The 23,552-nt window shown below is 42.1% G+C and overlaps 1 protein-coding gene across 5 annotated transcripts; it reads right to left on the bottom strand.

The window, feature by feature from the left end:
* Positions 1 to 4,145: 4,145 nt before the first annotated feature.
* On the bottom strand, positions 4,146 to 18,066 carry LOC128967864 (annexin A8-like). 5 transcript variants are annotated; one of them, XM_054382121.1, is made up of 13 exons: positions 17,894 to 18,066; positions 17,743 to 17,782; positions 13,411 to 13,501; positions 13,027 to 13,121; positions 11,687 to 11,800; positions 10,741 to 10,831; positions 10,029 to 10,108; positions 9,761 to 9,820; positions 9,097 to 9,190; positions 7,447 to 7,542; positions 7,204 to 7,262; positions 5,494 to 5,616; positions 4,146 to 4,202 (listed from the first exon to the last, which is right to left on the bottom strand). In XM_054382121.1, exons 2-13 carry the CDS (start codon positions 17,761 to 17,763, stop codon positions 4,146 to 4,148), a joined length of 981 nt encoding a protein of 326 aa, XP_054238096.1. In that variant the 5' UTR covers positions 17,764 to 17,782; positions 17,894 to 18,066. The 5 variants fall into 5 exon arrangements, with proteins under 5 accessions (XP_054238096.1, XP_054238091.1, XP_054238093.1 ...); XM_054382116.1 differs by lacking the exon at positions 17,894 to 18,066 and having other exon boundaries at positions 13,027 to 13,174; positions 13,344 to 13,501; positions 17,743 to 17,763; XM_054382118.1 differs by lacking the exons at positions 10,029 to 10,108; positions 10,741 to 10,831; positions 17,894 to 18,066 and having other exon boundaries at positions 17,743 to 17,763.
* Positions 18,067 to 23,552: the final 5,486 nt, after the last annotated feature.

The raw sequence follows: 23,552 nt of genomic DNA, 5'->3' as shown, positions 1-23,552 counted from the left end.
TCAGCTGTATTGTTCCTTTTTCTTTTTATCTAGACCTCTTGGGATTTGTTTAAACTCAGAATTTACCACCCACAGCACTTTTCTTTTGGAGAAGGTTGCTAGTGACATTTAAAGAAGAAAGTCTTCTCTCCTTTTGAAGAGCATCAGCTTTTATTGTAGCTAAAATACCAAGAAATCTTTCAGCTCAGTGGCTGAAGGGGAAGCTGTGGTTCTTTGGCTTAAATTAAAATAGACATTTAGGAAATATTTTGGAAAGTAAAAAAAGAATATTCTGGGGCAAACAAAAACATTCAACTCTCTCCCCTCCAAATGTCATGTTTCAGCTTCAGATTCATGAGACCTTTTAATAATTGTTTTTCAGCTTGTTTTTACATAGTTTATAAAATGAAGTTACCATTTTAAAATCAATAAATGGAAATGTTGACTTTTTTCTCTTCTTTTTCTGCCTGACATTCTTTTATAAGTTCAGTTACGTTTCATTTATGTCCACCAAATGCTATTTTTCAGTCAGTATACTGCTGTCAATAACATTTTGCCCAGTGCTAACTGTGATTCTATGCTTCCCTAGAACATTGCTACACATGACTCAGTTCCTGCTTGGACTGTAACTCAATTTCAGAGCACTGAACTCCAAAGAGCAACATCTATAACTCCAAATAGCAATTTCAGCTGAAATCCTAAATTGAATTACAGATCTGTATTGCATTGCTCACTATTTATTTATAATATTGTGCCTACAACATATCCTGTTATTCATTACCACAGAGAACACAGTACTGGTTCCTCTGTGTGATCCAGAGCTGTTTATTTCTCCAAATGTTAGATCTCTGCAAGTACAGAATCTGCATTTCCTTTGTAATAAGTACTTCTGTTTAGCTAGTAATGCAGAAAAGGTTTCTCAGAACCTTTTTATAGAGGTTTTATAAAACCACCTGGATGTACCCATATGATTTATGTCATAGAAAAATATCACTATATTCATTCTCCTAGTTTCAAAGAAATACTAAGTATTATTGGATAAAGTCCCTGTGAGTTTTGAACTTCCATACTAATGGCACTCTTAAATGTCAGGCATATAAGTTTTGGATTGCCATGAGAATTAAACAATATCATGTGAAGTCAGCTTTCTCTGAAACAGGAGTCTTCAAGGGTTAAACATGATGTATGTTCATTGACATGATCTCTGGAATAGTTTTTTGTTAGAGAATAGAGACAGTAGCTGAAGTCAGCCATTCCTATGTACATCCTGGGTGTGAGCTGAGCAAAGAGCTGAGGTACCTACATCCCACTATGCTGCTAGTTAGCACATCTCCTGCTGTGCATGTGCTGTCTGGGGGACAAGGAGCAGCCACCCAGAAAGGGTCAGGAAGGTAGCATTAGTGTAGTCCCTGGTGACTTACCACACACTGTTCTTCCAGCAACACAGGAAGCAGAAAAAGACTGTAAAATAGGTGGCAGAAGGCCTGCACCACACCACTTCTGGCTGTTTTCCATGTTGCCTCTGTTACCTTTTCCTTACTGAGCCTTTATCTTTATTTTTGTGCAATAAAACCACGTTAACTAAACTGTGAATAAATAAAAAAGCCTTAAGTCAATATTTGCATTTGGAAAAGACCGGCTTAGGAATTGATTCCACTTTATTAAAGCACCTTTTCAGTCAGGGAACATTTTAGCAGCAATCAATATGCAATTAAATATTTATTGATGTTTTACAATTGTTTTGTTTCCCAGCAATTATAGCGCTAGAATCAGCTTCCTTCAGTTGGTTCCTCCCTCCTAGCTCTATTCCAGTTTACTCTCTAGTAAACCTATTGGCAACTCACTTTGCATCTTCCAAGCTGTTGTTAATAAATTGGGACCACAATCACACTGGAATGACTCTAAGCCTAACCCACTCTGATATGCACAGGCCAATGAAAAAAGCCAGCCTCTGACTTGAATAACCTGATAATAACAACTACAGGAGCTCCAAGATTATATCAGCATAAAGGATTCAGAGAAACTGACAGATAACTCTGAACTAAAATATCTTTGAAGACCTGAGTTTCCATTAGACTTTTCCAGTCAGAGTTTAAGACCCTCAAAGCTAGGATTATTTTGCACTTACTGCTTGTCCAACCTCAGGATAAAAATGTTGAGGGTGCAGCCATGTAAATCACTCATTGCCTCCCTGCTTAGGCAATTACAAATTCCCATTTGGCCTTTCCAAAATAATAATCCAAACATGGCGGGAATTGCTCATATTTTCTCTAAAACCTCATTACAGGGAGATCAGAGGAGAGCATTTCTGCAGAGGAGAGCCATGCCGGAGCTAAAGGGCTGCGAGGGGAGAGTCCCTAAAGTGGAGGCACAAAGAGTACCGCTGTTAGCAAACGCAGCTCTTCGTTACGGTTTTTAAAAGAGCTGGGAGGGACAGCGTGTGTGGTTTGAAGGGGAGCAAACCTTACTACTCTATGCCTGCTCTGCATCTCTCTCTCTGGAGCCCTGCCCTGTGACCGAGGAGTTTGGGCACTGTTCGGGGACGCGGGGGATGCCCGCGACGCTCACTCACCTGCCCTCCTGGCAGCCAGGCCTTGGGGTCCTACGCGGGTCCACGTGCGAGTGGCTGCCGCAGCCCCTCCGGCCGTGCTGCACACCGGCTGTCACCCACAAGGTGGGGGTGTAAGCACGGAGTTGCTCTGCAGCAGCCATCCCATCGCCGGGGCTCGCACGGCCCTCGCTAGAAATCGGTGACTGGGCTTGCCCTTAAGAGAAATCGGGGAAAGCTGCTCATCAGTCAGTTAAGAACCGCAGCTTTCCTCTGGCCAGCAGAAGGGACACGCGATTCCTGTGCTTTGATGCCTGGAATGGGCCCCCATTCCTCCAAAAATGAGCATCAAGGGGAGGTTCACTCAGTCTAGAGATGTGCTTCCAACTCATTTTTAGTTCAGGGGAGAAACTGAGATATCACTGGAAACACAAGTCCTTACAGAATCAGAGATTGAAACCTCCTACTCTTCATGTCCACCTGAGGAATGCAGATACTCCGACCTGGGTATCTGGTTCTTGGTCTGGGTCTTGGATTCCTTAAGACTTTTTGAACTCATCATTCCCACTCACTGGTACCTGTTCCTTTCAGCAGTGTAAGGGCAGAATCACTGCTCTACCAGAAAATTAACCCACTTGATCGGAAAAACTCCTTCTCAGAATGCAATGGCTTTTGGTAGTTACCCATTTAAATCAGTTGCTTTAGGTGTGGAGAATCGTTACTCAAGGCAGACCCAAGAGCCTCAGAACATTTTATCCTGGTCTCTTTGTATCACTGTCCAAATCTGGGGCTTCACTCAGCAAGTAGTAGGTGCAGTCATGGAGACAGGAGAAGCTTCCAATGGAGTCCACTGACTTCTGTGAAGTTATTGTGAAACTAGGAGCAGAAACAGGTCTGCTCCCAAGAACAGATCACCAAAAAGAAATTATCTGCCCCAGTTTTGATTTCTCCACAGTCTGACATTGATGTTACACCCTGAACTTCCAGTCCTTCCCACCGACACTCACACAAGAAAGAAGGAAATCAGGCACACAACTTTCAAACATTGACATGTTTACAGCCAGTTTGGCTCTTCCATTCCCTGCTCCCTGGGGAGCCCCCACTGAAGTGATGCAGACAATGCTGCTAAACAAGCTCCCTGGGACTGAATTCTTGTCTCTGACCCATGTCTTAAAGCCTCATTAATACGTGTGACTCCTTCCAGACCCACCCTGTTAGTATCAAATGGTCCATGATATACCAGCTTGTCCTAAATAAGTTAGTAAGACTTCAGGACAACCCAAGATTTGTAGGGTTGCTCAGACTTATGAAACACTGACAGCAAGTTTAAAGAGCCTTTAATTGCACATCCAAGTGTTAAAAGAGAAGGGGAATTGCACAGAACAAAATGGAAACAAAAAAGAAATGTTTCCATTTGTGTTTGAAAACTGTTGGGGAAGGAATAGCTTTTCATGTGCATCCACATCATTCAGAGAGCTTTGGAAATCTTCACTATAAATTTGATCTTTTTCTCCCCTCTTGAAGCAATAGAAAGATTTTCTACATATACACTTTCAGACCCTTGTTCACTATTAATTTTCTTACTACATCCACATCAGCAGCTTCCTCCTAGATTTTGTCAGTCACTGCCGCAGAGATTCAGCAAGGCTGTCTTGTAATCACCACTGGTGTCATCCTGACAGAAGGAAAATAAAAAAAAAAAAAAAGGTGAATGTGGAAGCTCCTTTGTACACTCTGAATGCTGACTTTGTCAGTCCATGGAATATGCCTGCACAGGAAAAAGACTTCAGAGAGAGCAAGCCAGACTTCAGCAGAGTTACTGCCAGCTGAAACATCATCAAAAGTGAACTGAGAAATGAGGCTTTTAGCTGCCACCTGAAATAACATTTATCAAGTCCAGTACTTTTCTTTGGAATCTAGGTGACCAGTTGATCAGGACTCCATTCCGCAGAAGAGCACAGACAAAGTCAGCACAAATGAAAGCAGTAAAGCCTGTTGTGTTCAGATTTTATGTTCCTAGGAATGTGTGTAGGGTCTCTCCCCTACAGGCCCCAGCACATGACATTTTTTTTAAAGCCACGAATATGGTCATTTTGGTCTACAGAAAATGTTACTAGATAAAAAAATATCTTCCCTTTGAATTTTTGTGATGTCAGGTGTAAAGGCAGTTCAACTTCTCAGAAGGAATGAATATTCCATACAGATCCTGGAAGACTGATCATTAATCAACATGACAGACACTGACAATGTCAATTAGAAGAAAGGACCTTCATTACAAAAACAGACTTCCCATGAGGATTGCTAAGGACAGGGCTTCTGTGCCATTTGCACTGGGGGAAAGGAATGTTCCAGAGTCCTTAGGACAAATAGCAAAATCCAGCATTTCAGCCCTCATAGGGGAGGGTCATTCATGCAAATATGAGACTCAAACCTTGAAAGCTACAATAGGCTTTGATAAGGTTCAGTTCCTAAATCGATCTCACCACAGCATAGAGTAGGTCTTCATCTGGGACAAGTCAGCTAAAGAAATCCAACCTGAACTAACCAAGCAACAAACCCAAAACAAAACAAAAAAACAAATTAAAAAAATCCAGTATCATTTTGACTGCCTTGAGGTAGTTAAGGACAGCAGAGAGAAAAGAGAAAATGGGAGGATTAAATGAATCTAGATTCATCTAGGAGATCATGAAGTGCATGAAGAGAGAATCTAATCTATGAAAGTCACGGAGCAGTTTCTCCTCAGGTTTGGCTTTGCCCAAGTCACTTACAGGGTGTAGAATCCAATTCACCTTTCAGACATGTATGTCTCTCAAGGAGATGACTATTAATAGGCCTAATGAAGGAGAACTAAGATTTTAGTGGAAATGACATTTCTAATGAGACCAATCATGGAAGCATCCCACAGTGCTGGACAGGTTAGAAATACATGTGATAGCCAAGAGCCATCTTATAAAGATGCTGCTTACCAGAATCATACTGGAGAGAGTCTTTCCTGCAATACGCTTGAATTCAGGTTTTATAAGATTTAAGTCAACTTCACTTCGAGAAACAATCACCCTTATAAGTGTCCCATCATCGGTGCCAGCCCCCTGAAAAAACAGATCTATCAGTCTGTGGTGGAAGTGAGTGTTCAAGGGATAAGCTATTGCAAACTGGTCCAGGATAGGAGGAGTTAGCTTTCAAACATTATTTGGTGCATGTTCTGCAGCTCATCTGCTTCTCTTTATGGAGGCTAAACCTTTACTCCTAACCCAGTGGCCACTACCACAAGCCCACCATGGAAATGTGCTATAAGTCTATGCACATGCCAAACACAGCAAATGTGCTGCTGCAGAGTTGGAAGTAGGTACTGAGTATATATTGCCCTTCTACATCATAACCCATGCAACACTTGATTTCAACCAATACTGTTTAATTACTCATGGGAAAATTAAGATCATATTGACAGTAAAATAAATCATCAGTTATCTGATCTTTCCACAAACTTCACAGAATCACAGAATCAGCCAGGCTGGAAAAGACCTCAGACATCATCAAGTCCAACCTATTACCTAACACCTCCTGACTACTAAACCATGGCTCCAAGTGCAACATCCAATCCTTTTTTGAACACCTTTAGGGATAGTGACTCCACTGTCTCTCTGGGCAGCACATTCCATGGGCCAATTACTCTTTCTGGGAAGAACTTTCTCCTCACTTCGAGCCTAAACTTCCCCTGGCACAGCTTGAGACTGTGTCCTCTCGTTCTGCCACTGACTGTCTGGAAGAAGAAACCAACCCCAATCTGTCTACAACCTCCTTTCAGGTAGTTGCAGAGAGCAGTAAGGTCAGCCCTGAGCCTCCTCTTCTCCAGGCTAAACACCCCCAGCTCCCTCAACCTCTCCTCATAGGGATTGTGCTTGAGACCTCTCACCAGCCTTGCTGCCCTTCTCTGGACACGTTCAACTATCTCAATGTCCTTCTTAAATTGAGAAGCCCAGAACTGGATACAGTACTCAAGGTATGGTCTAACCAGTGTTGAGTATAGGGGAAGAATGACTTCCCTACTCCTGCCGGCCACACTATTTCTGATGCAGGCCAGGATGCTACACTGCTGGCTCATTTTCAGCTGACTGTCAAACAGTACCCCCAGGTTCCTTTCTGCCTGGCTGCTCTCCAGCCACTCTACCCCCAGCCTGTGTCACTGCATGGGATTCTTGTGGCCAAACTGCAGAACCTGGCACTTGGAGTTGTTGAGGGAGTTGACAACTTTTACATTTCAGTTAAGAGTTACAGGGGCACAATCTGCAGATGCCTTATGTGATTCCATTTGGAACTCTTTTCTTTTATATTGCCATAGAGAGAATTGCAGTCCATTACCTTAGCATCACAGGCAAAACTCCACCATGATCAGCTTCCTATAAAAGCCCCTATCAGAAGTATTATCCATGTTACAGAAGGTGGGACTGAATTCCTTGCAGACTCCCAAGTGAGAAAAGCCAGACTTCTTTGGTAACTCAAGCTTAAAGGGTACTTTTTTCTACCCTTTTCTACTGTTTGAAAGGATTCTGCTGTTGCTTGCAACAATAGAACTATACTTGCTGGATTTTACCAGCTTTTCTAATTTGGGCTGGTTGAAGCCAGGTTGTAAATGAAGTCCAGTATGGAAACAAGTAAGACAGAATGAAGATTCTTACCTTTAAAGCATGATACAATCTCTCTGCAAAGTAGCAACGGATGTTCCTGGTGCATTTCACTAGGCATACAAAAAAGTTCAGTAAGAATTAATGGTATTTCCAGTCCTGGGCAGCCAGTAACAGAGATTCAACATGTTGTCCATTAACTCAACGTGCTCTTGGGATCTGAGTCAACTACTGAAGGTGAAAAGGCAGCAGACTCAAAGAAAAAAAAACAAAACAACAAAACACAGCCACTCTTACCAATAGCCAGCATGGCATCTTCAAGTGAACCATTAGTTTCACTCTTGATAGAGTCTTCTATATTCTTACCAGCCAGTTTCTGGTACTCTTCAAACACTGTTTGAAATACAAAGGACTTCAATTTTTGACCAAGCAACTGCTCAAGTGTTTTGTGCCCAGTATTTACAAGTATTGCTTGGTGGCAACACGGAAACTGAGATTTTGCTAATGCAATAGCCAAATTTACAACAACTTTAGAAGGCTTTGGTCAAGCTCAGAAATCATCTACAAAACCAGACTGCAATGTTCACAAAAACCCAACCCATCCACAGATCTTAATTCTCTGCCTTCATTTGGAAAAGCAAGTTCAATCATCTCATATTCATTTGAAATCTGACCCTTCATTGCTGTCTTTAACCTCAGAAATGATGGAGACATCATTCAGTCTTGTGCTTCTTGATGTCCCAAGTTCAGAAGCCAGAATAAACTCAAATGAAATGTAGGATTATGCCACTTTTGGCCCTTGGACATTTAAATGACAACACCAGTTCAGGAAAACTTATTATTTCAACTACAATTAAAAACAAAACCAACCAGCCAAACAAAAAAACCCCACAGAATCACAGAATTAACCAGGTTGGAAAAGACCTTTGAGATCACCAAGTCCAACCTATCACCTGACACCATCTAATAAACTAAACTAGGGCATTAATTTCCTCATCCAGTCTTATTGTAAACACCAAAAAAACCCAACCCCCCAAAAAACAACAAAAACCCCTCAACCAATTGCAACAATTACACCCAGGTTTTAAAGACAAGTAGTTACAGCCTGCTGTAGCACAGAGGAAAGCACTTGCTTGACAATACCAAAGATTGGTTGCATCCTGACAAAAACTAGTTGAAATTAAGTTCTTAAAGACAGACAGAGCCAAACATTCTTTTGTTTGTTTGCTTAAGTGATGCTGGGAGATTAATTTGAGTCATAAAGGGAAGCTGTCCTCAAGGGCCTCAAAAGACCTCAGCTTGAAAAACCTTAGGCTTACCTAATTTATCACCGGTTATCAGTTTGGGTCCAGCTGATTTACATACTACTTGATATGCTTAGATTCAGCTGTCATAAAATCTGCTAGTCAGAGCCTTGGCTTGCCTCAAATGCCTCAAGATTACAAGACCAGCTTTCCACTGCACAGGGTAGCAGGGAGCAGAGGGTTCCCTAAGCTGGATCTGGGTTGGTATCTTCCCTCCCAGCAGTCTCTGATGCCCTCAGAAAAGCCTGGGACAGAAATGCAGCACACACTTCATGGTTCTCTGGTGCTGAATATTCACCTATTTTATGGGTGATTTTTTTCCCAAGGGAACCCACATCCAAGGATTCATGGGTCTGTCTGCTACTTGCTCTTAACTGGTTAGAAAGGGACTCTCTCTTTGGGTTCATGAAAACAGCTCTCCCATCCAGCCATCACCACTGTATAGGGACTTCTAGCTAAGCCACTCAATTTTCAGCAGCACTAAGACTTCATAAGTTTTTTGTGAAATCTGCTGGCAGCTTTTTAACACTGCATGACCAAGAATTTAAACACTTATTTCTGACCACACATCTCTCACACCTATAGCCCTGCCTCTTGTTTTAGGCTCATTCAGAGGCTTGGGAGCATCAGCTTTTCTCCATACCTTTCAGCAAGTGTGTGGCACTCCTTTTGCACAAGATGGTGATGAACTGTTCCTCATCAGTGCCCTTTATCTTCTCCCCAGCAGCATAGAGAGCCTGTAAATTAACACAGAATTGTTAGAGAGATGTTCTGTGTGTGCAGCTAATAAAGGAATAGAGCTTGGCTTAATACACTGCTAGGGTAAAAAGGTTTGAAGTAATGTAAAATTTAACTAGTAACTGTTTACACAAGTGAACAGAACTAGACTCTCCCAGAATGGTTCATTATGAAAATCCTTCACAGTATCTTCCAGAAAAATTGGAGCAGCCACTATCTCCATCCTTTCTATCCTTCCTGCAGCAGCTGGGGCATCCAACAATATTTTCGAGGTTTCTTCCCTATTCTTTGCTGTCCTACTCCACCATACCCATATACTTTCATGTATCAAAGGCAGCTGAACCCAAGTCCAGCTTTCATTTTTGGAACAGCAAGGCTTGGCAGTATAGGTAAGGTTATAGGTAAGGTATAGGTAAGGTTAAAGAACCCAAAGCTGCTTCTCCTTGAAGAACATCCTTCCCCAAATTACTATGTCTCCATCTGACCAGGTTTATGCTGCTGACTAGCACTCTGAAGTTAAAGACAGGTGGGATGCAGGCATGTCTGCGTTCACAGGCATTTGAGAGTACCTCTGCATCCTGGCGAGCCAGTGCTGTATCCACATAGAGAGTGGCATTGTCCCTTTCACCCTATGAGAAGAAACAGAAAGATAACCATTGTCTCTCATAAGATTCTTCCATATACAAGGATCACAGCATACATTCAGGGCAAAGATCAACTTTCCTTCTCAGCTGTTTCTGCAGAGTACACAAGCAGTAATATTTCATGTCTTCTCCAAAAAAAGGAAAAGAAAACCATGAGGGTCTTTATATGCACACTACTCTCCTCTAGCATTACCTGAAGAAGACAAACCAGAATCTGTTCCAAGTAGCCACTTGTTTCCGATTTTATGTCTCGTTCCAGATCAGAACCATATTCTATTCAACAGAAAGACAAATACAAGGAAGGATAGGGTGTGCATGATAGGGTCAGGATATTATAAGTCAGCCAAGTACACAACTACCTGACACTAGTCCAGAAGGTCACTAGGGGAAAAAAAGATAGGTCTAAGATCAGCTCACCCCCTCAGTTATACCCAGTTTGGTATTTGCATCCGAGTCACTAGCTCCACTAATACCCAAGGCATAAACATAGAACTAATATTAGAGATGTAGTTTAAAGGTCCAAAGAGACACTGAATATTTACAAATACATCTTTAATAAATTCACATCTAGGGTGTATTTAATGGGGAGAAAAAGCCATAACTGTGTTTTTTGTGTTTGGACAATAGCCTGTGTGGCCAAGCTGAACCAAATTTGTGATTTGCTGACCTATTCCTGTAGCTGTATGGAGACCTAGAAAGGGATTTTCAAACTCTCTCAGCATACCCACGTTCTGTTTGCCAGGCTGAAAGCAGAGTTAGCTTGCACCTTCTTGCTTTAAAAAAAAAAAAAAAAAGAACCAAACATTTTCATGCTGATAGTGTTAGCTGGCAATACCATTCCTGCTGTGCAATCAAGCAATCACATATTACTCTGTCCCCACAAACCAGAGCCACAGGCACTCTACCTTCTTTGTAGGCCTTGACTATCTCTTTGATCTGTGCTTTTGTCCGGGATGCCAGGATCTCTATGATAACATCTTCACTCGTTCCCACACCCTGTAGTAGAAAATATAGTGGAGAAATAAAGGTGGATAAAGGATTACAGTCAGGGAGTATAATTTACTGCTGAAGAAGTGTGGTTAAGTGAGGAGTCAGATGGCAGCTACGTGTTAGGCTGTTGTGCTGAGCTGTGAAAAAGTCATGATGAAAGCTGGAGACACAAGGCACATTTGGGTTGAACAATGTTTGTTTTACTGAGATGCCTAATTCATAAAGGATGATTTTATGCAACCCTGCACTGCTGCAATGCATTTCTGGATTTGAATATTTGACGACAGACGATTTAAAGGGATACAAGGAGACCAGTGCTTGCTGGTCAGTCCATCTTTGTACCATTTTAATAGACCTCGCTGCATCTGAACTTGAAAAAATATTGTATCAATAGGTAGGACTCTAGGCAACCCCAGCTAACACATGACTCCTTAATTTCTTAAAGGTTTCATAGCTCGGGTGGAATGTCAGGGCAGTAGCTTTATTTCATTTCACTCCATTCAGCAGAGGCACTGCAGAAAGCAGCAAAGAGGTGTTTAACAAAACCGCATAATCTGTGGATATTCCTTCCTCACCAAAACAGAATTTAGTTCTGCTGTTGCCTTCCCCAGGCTCTATGAGACACAAACGTGCAGAAACTCTCATACAGCTCTAAATATTAAAGTAGGATTTTCATCCAGAATCTGCACTAATAGTGTAATTAACTATTTCTCAAATGTTATTGCAAATAACAAACTTAATCATATAATAGCCCAGTTATTACCACTTGCATTAACAAGCAAGTGTTATTGAGAAATAAATTACAGAAAATCAGCACTGTATCTGTGCTACTACTTAACTAGTAGCATGCAATTCGATTACCTTCATGGCATCATAGAGCTCCTTGGCATCATACTTGAGTGGGGAGTACATGAGAGCTACAATGAGCCTCTCAAAGTTGCCACTCAGTTCTGACTTCAGGCTTTCAATCAGATCCTGTTAAACATGCATCACACAGTCAGAAAAAAAGGCCTTACATTATGTTTTTACTGTCTGGTAGTGTTTCCATCCCCATGACCTACAGCAATGAAGCTGAATGACAGCATTATGTTGATAGCTTATTAGAAAAGATCCTGGGACCAAAAAAGGCACCCAAATTCAGAATGGGATTTGTCTAGGTCATTCCATGCTTCCTATGTTGTCCCAGTACTCAAGCTTCTCCTAGGTACTAATTAATTCTGCACCAGATTCAGGAAGATTAAAATCTTCTGCCACCCTGCTTTACTTGGTGAGCAGAGCCAGTCAGCCGATGGCTTTGAACTGAGCAAGGGATGTAGCTTCAGACAGAGATGATTCCCAAAGCCTGCACAAAAACATGAACTCAGGACACTTGCAGAATCAGGCATGTGATCTGTTTGATGATAGAATTCAAACTTTCCTTTTACTACTATGCAGGATTTTAAAGGTATGACTCTCCCTGGTTTAGTGGGATGCAAACACTCTATTCGTTGTCCAAGATTTGGCCACCCCTGCATTTGCTTCTCTTTCTAAGGCACTTGCATGGCAGTCTCCTTTCCAGCAAGGGTTATTGTAGACTCCAGAGTAGGGCTGCTGCCTGTTTTGTGGTGGAAAACATTCCCAATAAAAGTAGGATTTTATCAAAGCAGAAAGATAGCCACAGGAAAACATGGCTGGCAAAGTTTTCATTGTAGGAATTAAAAAAAAAAAGTCAAATAAACCCCAACAACAAAAAACTCCCAACCAACTATTTGAATTTTCTTTGGGATTTTAAATGGTCCCAGACCAATATTTTACTCAAAATACCACTATGGTGGTAATTTTTGTTACTGCTTCAAAACCACCAAGAAGGTACCCTTTAACTTAAAATAGATTTTAAAAAGAAAAATGGTCAAAATGCATTTTACAAAATAAATTATAACAACTGGAGAAAAAACAGTTTTCCCAGAAAAAAAAGATTAATTCCACATGTTCACATCCGACCTTGTAAGAAATAATCTACTTATTTGCAGAAGACATGCATATTGTTTGCATCATGCATGCAAGTGAACTGTACAACCATTCCAGTGGGAGGTGTCTCTGCCAATGACAAGGAGGTTGGACCTAGATGATCTTTGAGGTTCCTTCCAACCAATGATTCCATGATTTACTAAATCCTGCATGCAGAGAAACAGTGACTGAAAATGGCTTTGTATTGGAAGAACCTTTCCAAACTGTGCTTTGAAGGATTTGGCAATCTGTTGACGCTGCATATTGGTCCTCTTGGTTAGGACATCAATTATAGCTTGTTCATCCGTCCCTGTGGAGAGCAACAATAAGCCATAAACACTGTGCACAGAAGTTAGTTGAGACCAGTCCAACATCCCAATTCAAATATTCAGATCACCTTCCCTAGCTCATTGCCTTCAAGCAGAAGTTTAAGCGTGTACACTTTAATTTTTAATTTTTCACATGGGAAAAAAGAAAAGAAAAGAAAAGAAAAGAAAGAAGAAAGTTCTATATCTGGCTGCAGTTTTCTTAAGAAATAATTGCAAAGTTGGAAACCATAAGCAAAATTGAATTTACACATGTGGTTGGAGTCAACTCACCAAGCCCTTTCATGGCCTTGTACAGAGTCTGAGCATCAGGTGTGGGGTCAAAGTTTGAAGCCCCTATCACAGATATACCCTCTGCTTCACTCTGAAAGAAGAAGAAAAATACAGGACTTTTCACCACTGCTTTCATCAACTGAAGAAAAAGTATTTTGAAAGAACATTAATATTACTCATTGCCTACATGTGGGGAAGGCACAGAAAAGTGAAAGGATCGGTTCAAAGTCTCCTAGCAGAGCAGAACTCCAAAGAGAACTTAAAAGTTTCCTGCGTCTGCCTCTGTGGACCAATCTTTGGCTCCTGGAAAAAGTATGAAGGATAAAGCACAACTGACAATGCTGTAATAGTCGCTAGTGCAGGCAGTCTGGCAGAAAAAGCAGAGTGGGCTAGACTTTCTTATTCATTCCTTAAATACAATGCCTCACAGCATGTATGCTATCACACTGCATTTCCCAGTTATTTGGTGCAGGGTAGTTTTTTTAAACACAGTTTTTCAATTTCATGGAACAGTCATGCTCTTACCTTTTAAGTAGCCGCTTTATTCGGCTGCTGTTGTACATCTGCACAGCTAGTTTCAAAAATGAAGCATCTCCACTGAAAGCATTTGGGCCCTGAAACTATTTTGAAGGAAAAGACCTGTCTGGAGTGCAGGTTTGATCTCCACTGAACCAAAGGCCAGCTACGCAAGAATGCTTCAGACAGACCCCTAAGGCATTGCTAGTGCCAGAGTCCCAGGGCAGAAAGACATGCTGAGACTCATTCCAGTCACCACAAGGTAGTAGGGCCATCAACCAGAAAGCAGGCTTAAGAGCTTCAATTTAATAAAAACTATCAGTCAAGGCAATGGCTAGAATCTATTGACTCATCTCTGACAGTAAGGTTCTATCAACAGGGGAGTATGCAAGTAGTTAGCAGCAGAGAGATTTAAGTTGCCCCAGGAAATGACAATGATAAATTTACTTGCAGGAATGGAGTTAATAATATTAATATGTGCTGAGCGATTTTCCAGTGGGGGTGGCTTCACAGTCAGGTAAAAAGTACCTTCAAATCAGAGCTTACAGACCAGAAGAAATCACTATGGTTGTCCTATCTGTCTTAGAGCACATGGATCACCAAGTGTTTCCCAGCAGCCCCCTGCTATGATACAGATCCCTTCTTCTCTTATTTCCTGATTGAAAGTGGGTTCTGCTTCTCTTCTAGAGTCCTTCTAGGTCACCAAAGTCCTCCACAGTGAAAAAGGCTTCCTAAGAGGAGTAAGCCTTCAAATGATCCTTGCCAGGTAGAAAGAAAACAACAACAAAAAAAGAAACCAAAAAACTTGTGGAAGTTCCCTTTGGGATCTGCACTCCTGGCTCTTAATGAGAGGCCGAGTGCTTAAGAGTGTCTGTCAGCAGATGTCAGTTCTAGCCTGCCACTGGAGCTAAAGCGTGCCTGCATTGTGCTGCACAGATGCTCAGGCTGGCTACAGGCAAACCCACGCCGGTGTCCCTTTCAAGTGCTTTACCCGTAGGTATAGCTGGCACATGTTTGCATACTGGCCCCTTTGCCAGCCAAGCTCTGGGACCAGTAGCAAGTAACAGAAATGCAATGAGAAGTCCCGTGAGAGGCAATACATTCAAGCAGCAAGATTGGAGAATTCTGCTTTCCGGCCAGCACAGACTCCTATACTACCACACCTTGCTCCCTGCAGAAAGAGCAGCTATGAAGCAGATGGTATCAACAGGAAACTTCACAACAGATGCAGGTTTCAATCCTAGTGATTATTGAGCAGCAAGTTTAAGGCTGTGGTTAAGCTGTCACTGCAGAAGAGCAGCTTTTAGCATTGCCACCCTTAATGGTTTGTCATCAGCCTGGAAAAGTTTGGCTGATCTGGTAGGACCATTGCAGACCTTTTCTGGTCCTCTGAAGTGAGCCAGCACCATCACAAATGCCCTGGAAAAGGGGCATCCACCTGACTTTGCTCTGAAGAAGATGGATAAACCTCTCTAGCTGCATGCCATGTGAAAGAAACATCCTGGACTCATGCCTGGTGACTCAGTGAAAGAGGGAGTGCAGAGCTGGGCTTTCATTTGGGGGCAGCGGAAACAAATTAAACAATGGCCTTTTTGTGGTATTAATTCCAATAAACATTTACAATGGGTGGCCCAGTCAGCACACTCATGACTCACTCCTACACCTCTTTCTCTGTGTACACAATTGTTCAAGCACAGGTACAATCACAACAGTTTTCCAGGCAAACACTGACCATTTGATCTTGTTTCCCAGATGAATTGGGAATTACCTAACTGAAACTGCTCAAGGTATCAGCCTAACTGTCATGTGAATATTAATAATTTGTATGAAAGTAGTGGAATCAACATGCCTTACAGCTGATGCTCTGAAAAGTTTTACTTACAAATGAAGGGAAAGAGGATTAAAAGTTTTCCTACCAGAAACCTATTTGAAAAGCAGGAATTTGGGAACGGGGAGGGGCTACTGGGTTTTGTTGGGTTTTTTTCTTCTTTTTTTTTTCCAGTGTAAAGTTTCTTTAAAAGTTTTTTCTTTTTTTTTTTTTTCATTCTCTTTGCTCTTGAACTATATTTTTCATGAAGGGTTTTTCAAAGTAAACCAATCTTTTACCATCCTTCCTTCACCCTTTCATCTTCTTCTCGTGCCTGTACCCACTTCAATACCAACAGGTAAGAGATGGCAAGAGCCTGTGAAGGGCTTTTCTACTTGTTTTCTCACTCCAAGTTTTCAGTTTCCATCTTTGAGGGTGATGGGGAGAAGATTAGCAGAAAGCTTTGGGAAAAAAAAAATTACTATACTAAGCTTCCAAAAAATGAAACAGGAAGGCAGAGGGAAAGGAAGGAAGATTACAGTTTTTAAATTTCTGAGGGGGAAAAAGTAAATATGAAAATCATATTTTGAGATCAGGAAAATTTCCTGTTTGAAACATACTGAAGGGAAGTAAGCATTATCTTGGTATTCCATCCCACAAGGTGTTTGGTGTTTGTTTGGTTTGGTATTATTGGTTTTGGAGTGGTTTTTTTGGGTTTGTTGCTTCTTTTACTTTCTTTGGTTGGAATTTTTGGGGTTTTGTTGCTCTTTTTTTTTTTTTTTTCAATTTATTTCTCCAGTTCTCACCCCTCAGTTTCAAAATTGTAACCAAGAACCTGAAAACCAATCATGTCCATGCGAAGTGTTTTCCTACCCCTTGATATATTGCACCTGAGATAGTATAAGGCACTGCAACACAACTTTCCTATATTTCTTTTGTACCTATGCTGGCATGTAGCAACAGAGGCCCCTTGCCCCCTGCTGAGCCGTGAGCACTGGGACAGTCAATGCCTCAGCTGAAAGAGGAACAGCAGCACTGGAGCCTTGGTGCAGGCTTCCCCCCTTGCAGAGGCTGCTGAAACATGAAGCCCTCCTCACAAGAAGTTGTCAGGGGGACTCCTGGACAAATCTTTCCACAAGCAGGGCAAAAGCAGTCCAAAGAAAAGCAGTGTGCTACTGACAGTGGCTGGGGACGGGTCTGGGAAAGACTTCTCTACCAGTGCTCCTCCATTGCATGTCACCAGCAGGTCTCTTCAAGGCTTTGGCTTATTGTTTCCTGGAGGTAAAGCCTGAGGGTACACCTCACCTTCAACAGATGCTAATGGCAGAGCTGCCATGGATGTCACCAGATTTGTGCATATCACCCGAGCTGCCTGCTGCCTGGCTGAAACCATACCCTGGAGGGTGCCCTAGCAGACCCCATGAGCATCCCCCATCCTGCCACATTATTCCTAAAATCACAAGAGTTCAAAAAGAGAACATTCATAGAATTTCTGGCTCCTAGCAGACATTCAAGTCCACATTGTCAGTGCAATATTAAAAATCTACTAAAGAAAATTGTACTGTGGCTTGACCACATCTCCCTCTGTGACCACAGCCTGCCAGCACAACTAGGGACCAAAATGGCCACAGACCAGTGCTCTGAACTCACTGTCACAAAAGAGAGTGAATGAGGAGCCCCCAACTTGCATACCTTAGCTGTGTAACTTTGTTGTTCCCCAGCACCAATTCCTCACGTACACAGGCACGTAAACACCCCGCTGCACCGCTCTCAACTGAAGGACCAGGGAGAGTGCTTTCCTTCTTAAAGCTAGTAATCATGTTAACACCTTCCTTAATCGAGGTTTTTGAAGTACTGAATGCCATTTTGTAGTCAGAGAACCAGTAGATAGGTCTTGCTAACTTTTAAATGGAAACATTTAATTTTCAGCGCCTGCTGCAACTTCTAAGTTACCTTATTATGGTGCCAAAAAAATCAGGGTGTTTGACGTCGGTATTTCCCCTACTTACCCAAGCCTTCCACCACGCCATTGAAGTCTTGGTAGGGATACTTGGGGTCTGTTGATGAAGAAAACCACATGTATCACACTTCATGGTTACAGAATCTGAGATTTAAAGGGGGTGGAGGGAGAAGAAGGAACAAAAATTCTTTTCAATAAACTTACCACAAGTAAACTGGAATAACTGTACTCCTCAGGAAGCTTATTCCTTCTGTAAGCTGCAGAATGTAACTGGCCTCACTGTGCTGAGAACACACAAATATAAACCATCCTTATCTATAAATTCCATGGGGCAGCGCCCTCAGACGTGGCTCAACCTGTTTTCTGGATATGATCTCACAGTGAGAGATCAGGTTGCTCAATAAACGAGGCTTCCCTTGTGAGGAACCCTGCGTTCAACCCTGCTGACTAAAGCTCGTTGTAATTTTTCCACTGCTTCTCCCCACACACACCCTTGCCTGCTAACATTTTCGCCTCTTGCACAGACATCACATGCAAATTGCAGCCAAGTAATTTCTCAGCCTAAAACTCCACAGAGGCTTGATGATTTCTGGCACAACAGAATAAGCTACTTGCTCATTACTAATTACTCTTTCTATCCCTACCAACCTGGAACATAGTGAAATGGGACACTAGAAACTTAGCAAACCCTCCTCTACCTCCCTTCATTCAAAAAAGTCTATTAAAAAAACCCAAAACCCAAAACCAGCATAGCCAGACTTCATGCTATACATGTCCTACACAGTATCAGAGATTGGAAGGGACCTCAAGAGATCATCAAGTCCAACCCCCCTGCCAAAGCAGGATTATTTAGGGTAATCTGCACAGGAATGCATCCAGGTGGGTTTTGAAAGTCTCCAGAGAAGAACCTTCCAGTAAAGCAGAATAAAGCAGCAGACTGCACAGAGTCTTGTGAGGTCCGACCCATCCCATGCCTAGACTTGGAAGGCATGAGTCACAAAGTATCTCTAGGCTAACACAGGACCAGCACAAAATGGAAATTTCAAAGTTGTCATAGGGCTTGCACTAGCTGCTTTGACATTTTAAGGCTTAGGAGTGGAGTGTGAAATTTATTTTTTTTTCCCCTTTGTGTTTGCTTTAAAAGGAGCTGAACAGCTCTTAATGTCTTAATTTGGAGAAATGTTTCTGTAAAATCAGCTGAAATATCTTATGGTAGCAATATTTTCCAGTCTAGACTTTTGTCAGAATCCACCCATGCCACCATTCATTTTATTTAAATGGAAAACTGCCTTGATGGAAACATTCCCACCAGCTATACATTAATCTTTGCTATATAGGAGCTTTGTTCCTTCTCACATTTACAGACCAACATGGGATGCTGGATAAACACCTAACTATGGGTCTCCATTATGTCCTTCCCACCCACTGATATTTCATTTAACCCAGCAGGGTCCCTGAAGGCCTGGGAAGCTGACCTGGCTGTTCTCAAGAGAATGAGCTGTGCCAGCTGCTCCTGCCTCAAACTCATCCATCAAATAACGAGGGCAAAGTTGTGAAGGAGGAGGAACTGCCTTTGGCATAATAAGCATGTGGCTAGGGCTTGCACTGGCTTGGTTTGTGGCCATATTTGGGAGGCAGGTTCATCAACAGCATACAACAAGGAGAGCTCATGAGTGGTCCTTCAGTCCTCCTTCTCGGAGAGGGATAGAATTTGACTCAGAGAGTGATTCTATTTGCTTGTGCTGTAGGGTACTGTGGTACCCCACAAAATATGGTCATGTCTGACCTATCCCCAAGGGGAATATCTGGGTAGCAGGTCAGTTGTATTGTAGGTACAGGCACCCATAGAGTGTTTGCACAGCAAATCTTTTTCAAGGTTCATTCTCCAGGCTGTCAGAATCCCTGTTCCTGCTGATATGTCCAGCACAGCCATCAGCCAGCAAGAGTGGGCAGAAACCCCCAACAGCAGAAGAACATGCACCATAACCAAATTTGGTTTGTGCATTTTCAACCATTTGGTCCAAATAAACTTTCAGCTAGACAAAATGAAGAAGCTACCAGTGTATTCAGCTTTTCTTAACTCCATCCTTGGAACTTTGCAAGATTGAATCAGTGACATTAGAGCTGCCTCTGACACACTCAATCAGCCTAAGGAAAGTTATAATAGAAATCACAAGCAGGATTTTGCTCAACCTCTTTCATGCCATGTCAAAAAGGTTCTGATTACTGTAGAAAGGTGCATTATTTATGTTACTTCAGGAAGATTTTACCATCCTTTAGGCTCAGGCTGTTTTGCTTTATTCTGAATAAGAGTAATCTAGAGGCTATTTTAATTTAGACTTGGGATGACTTAAGTCTTCTAGAGTGCATATGCAGCCCCTTTAGCCCATTCCCATCTTTAGGTTTGTAAAGTCTGGCCCTATGCCTGGAAAGTTTCAATCCAGAAGCTGACTGCTTTGGAACATGAAGGTTTATGGAAACCAAGTTCCCAACTCTCAACAATTTCACTTACTCCATGGCTTTTACTTCTGACAGAATTTTTACCAGCCTGAGAAGAATAGCACAGCCCATTAGGAATTTCACCCCAGAGTTTACATTGGGTTTTTTGTTTGTTTTGGGGTTTTTTTGGTTTTTTGTTTGGTTTTTTTCAGCCAGTGAAATCATTGGGGAAACAACAGACCAAACAGATACTTCTGTGCAAAGCAATAATCTGATCATCATATAACATTAGCTACTTAAATTTCAGGAAATTTGAGCACATTGCTCAAATCAAACAGGAGAGAGGTGTTCTGCTACAAGGCTAAAAACTCGCTAACTTTCTCCAATCCAGTATGTAAGCAACACCATGTAGAACTGTAGCTCTGTTGAGGAAGCAGTTCAGCAAACTGAAATCACCAAACTCATGAGTATTATGCTTTCCAGGTCTGGATATTATCCCCTTACTTACAAGCCTTTTAGTCCTACACCCATTGCTAACAAGCTTCACTTTACCTTCCAGTGGCATATACCAGTCTCTTGTCCCAGCAGCTTCTGTGTTTGCAGGCAGGCTTGTGCTCTCACCATGCAAACCACCAGCTTCAGCCTGCATATGATAAAGCACTACACAAACAAATCCAGAAACCAGCACCATCTTCTGCTTCTTTCTGCTTCTACTACTGCTCCTCTTTTTTTTTTTTTTTACCCTTTTACTTCCTCTTTATCACTATGTAAATAGATATGAGCAGCTGAATATCCTCAGAATTCTTAAGAGCAAATGCCCTTACATCTACTAATCAGCTCACCATCATCTGAAATCAGATCATTATCTAGGAGAGCTGTGTAAATTTGCCAGCAAGCCAATTCAAATAAAAAGTTGTCTGTTTTTGAAAGAAGTGTGAGCTAGAGAAAATGAGAAGCTGGGAAAGGCAGAAGTTTTGAGCAAGCAGGCTATCTTTAATGCAAAAATAAAGTCACTAAAGCCTAACAACAACAACAACAAAACCCCACCTCACCTACCTGGCAGCTCCTTGCTGATTCTGGCCTTTCCTCTTGTACTTTGGATCACAATTTTCACAGTAAAAATAATCTGAAAACAGTTATTATTTCCTCTTGAAAATCACTAGTGCAACTTAATTTTCCAGGTTTCCTTTATTACCTCAAGCAGCTTTGTGCCAAGTATTGTAAGAAAAAAAAAAATCACACCTATATTTTTTAGGGGATGTTCAACCACAGAAGCAGCAACAGAGTAAAAATTCAGGGCTGGGTTGCCCTCAGCACCTTTGTATCCCAGGAGGATGGGGTTAGTGGGGCAGCCAGCGCTGCAGGGTTTGCAGAGGTTAGTGAAGGGTGTGTCACCTTTGCCTTTCCAAAGCACCTTTGCAGCACAGGACCTCTGTGCTGCCTGTGGGAGTGCTAGGCTGAGGCACTAACACCAACACAGCAGCGCACGTCCCTTTGGCTTGCTCTGCCTCTGCCTGAGCATTTTTCTGCTCATTCCTTTCTTATCCTAGTGTTGGTGCCAAGGAATTCCTCCCAGTCACTCTAACAACCATTCTCTACACAAAGCAGGCAACTGCTGCTCTTATTTTACCCCAAAGGCCAACAAAAGAAGCACCCTCTGAATCAAATTGGGGAAGGGCAACTCACTTGGGTTTGATGGGGACATGACAGATGCCAGGAGTTCACATGCCAGCAGTGGGTGGTAAGCAGCATTCAGGAAGCTGTGTGAAATGGTTTGTGCATGTCCTCACCTACTTCTATGGGGACTGGGTTTTGTGTAGTCCTTGATGGAGTAAGCACAGGTGTTTGTACACAATTAAAGACAGTCCTGTTGCTTGAAATGATCCTGAGATGGAGGCAGACTTATACCTAAGGGAAGCAGAGCAACCTAAGGGAGAAGTCCCTGGATATGTCTGAAGTCTGTCTGCAGGAATGCAGCAACATACCCTTTACTGCTTGCATTGACTGGCATGTTGGACAGTCTTCCTTGGTAAGATATCCTTTTCTACAGATTTACACAATTTCTACTAGTGATGGAGACATGAATTACTTTTACTAAGGGTAGAAATTAGCAGGTTTGTTACACTGCTAGCATTATTTACAAGGTAGCTGTCTGGCCTTCTTGATCAGCCAGGGTATCTACCAATATCATATATGGCCAAGAGTCACACATCACACACTACATAGCTCAAGGAAGAGAGAGAAAACTTTAGTTAGGGACAGCAGACAATAATAACTGTTCAGAAATAGTGTTGTCCTGATGAGTTCTGGGATAAGCCATACATGGCTGGGATCAGGAACCACCCTGACAAGGGAAAACAAAAGCAAAGAAACATGAAGTCCTCCTTTCCTCTCTTAGGACATGGCATTCAGGCTCTGCTCAAGCACCTATGATCTTCACCACTTAAGGAGACCACTGGGACACTTTACAGGAGCACTCATGCTCACGGGCAGGAGCAAGGCTTCGATAAATGGGTCTACCTGTAACAGTCTGTCATTTAAGGATAGAGAGTTCATTGAGCCAGATCTCACAGCAGTGTGAACACTTACACATCCTCCTCTTCACCCAAATACCAGCTTCTAGGACACACTGAAGCATTCACAGCTACTGGGAATTTGTGGGGAGGAACTGTTTGGGTTTGGTTTTTATTGTATGCTTACACAACAAAATGTGTGCTGTTGTGTACTGTTGCTTTGTAAGAGAAAACAATATATTTCACAAATTGTTTTTGCAGTAGCAAGAGCAGAAAACAGGGCAAATAATCTTATAACAGAGAAGACTTTGAATTCAAGGCACTAAAAATAGCAATAGTGCTGCTAAAACAGCCAGCTTTCCTTAACCTAAAGGCTTTAGTCTAGCTGTATTAGTTGAAAATCTTCCAAGTGTTCAAGTTTTTTCTTGGAGCCCTCTGTCAGATATAGGTGGGTAGATCTAATGCCCAACCCCTCTGTGATACTGAGGTGATTAGAGTCCACTTGGTAAAATTGGAGAAGATTTGCTGAGGGTCATGGAGAGAGCAAGAAATAGAAACAAGTTCTCACAAAAGCCAGTCACACAGTGCCACAGAGCCTCAGTTGCAGAGTTGCACACAGTACCCATTCATGTCTCAACAGACCACCTTGTGTCTCTGGCTGTGTGTTATTTTCAGTGTGCCAATTTTTATGAAAAAGTTGATAAATGAGGGCTGACTGCTTCAGACATGGAATCGTTGTCTTCACCTCATAGATCAGGTCAGTTAGGTACCTGTGAGAACAGAAGAGAACTGATTAGTCAGGTCTTGTTTGCCTGGAGGATTTTACTCAGCACATTTCAGGACTGATCTGTGTTTCTTTGATAGTGATACAGCACCACCAGTGAGCATGCCTGTGAGAACTGCAGTG

Source organism: Indicator indicator, chromosome 7 (genome assembly GCF_027791375.1).
Source record: "Indicator indicator isolate 239-I01 chromosome 7, UM_Iind_1.1, whole genome shotgun sequence".
Taxonomy (NCBI): domain Eukaryota; kingdom Metazoa; phylum Chordata; class Aves; order Piciformes; family Indicatoridae; genus Indicator; species Indicator indicator.
This window is presented reverse-complemented; position numbering and strand designations above follow the sequence as displayed.

What these genes read in the sequence shown, in the direction of transcription:
- LOC128967864 (XM_054382116.1), bottom strand. Translation starts at nt 17,763, where the DNA reads ATGGCGTGGTGGAAGGCTTGG. An exon ending in AGCTCTATGATGCCATGAAG is followed by an intron (nt 10,832 to 11,686) that starts GTAATCGAATTG and finishes TTTCTACTACAG; the next exon opens with GGTGTGGGAACGAGTGAAGA. An exon ending in AGTCAAGGCCTACAAAGAAG is followed by an intron (nt 10,109 to 10,740) that starts GTAGAGTGCCTG and finishes TCTGTTGAATAG; the next exon opens with AATATGGTTCTGATCTGGAA.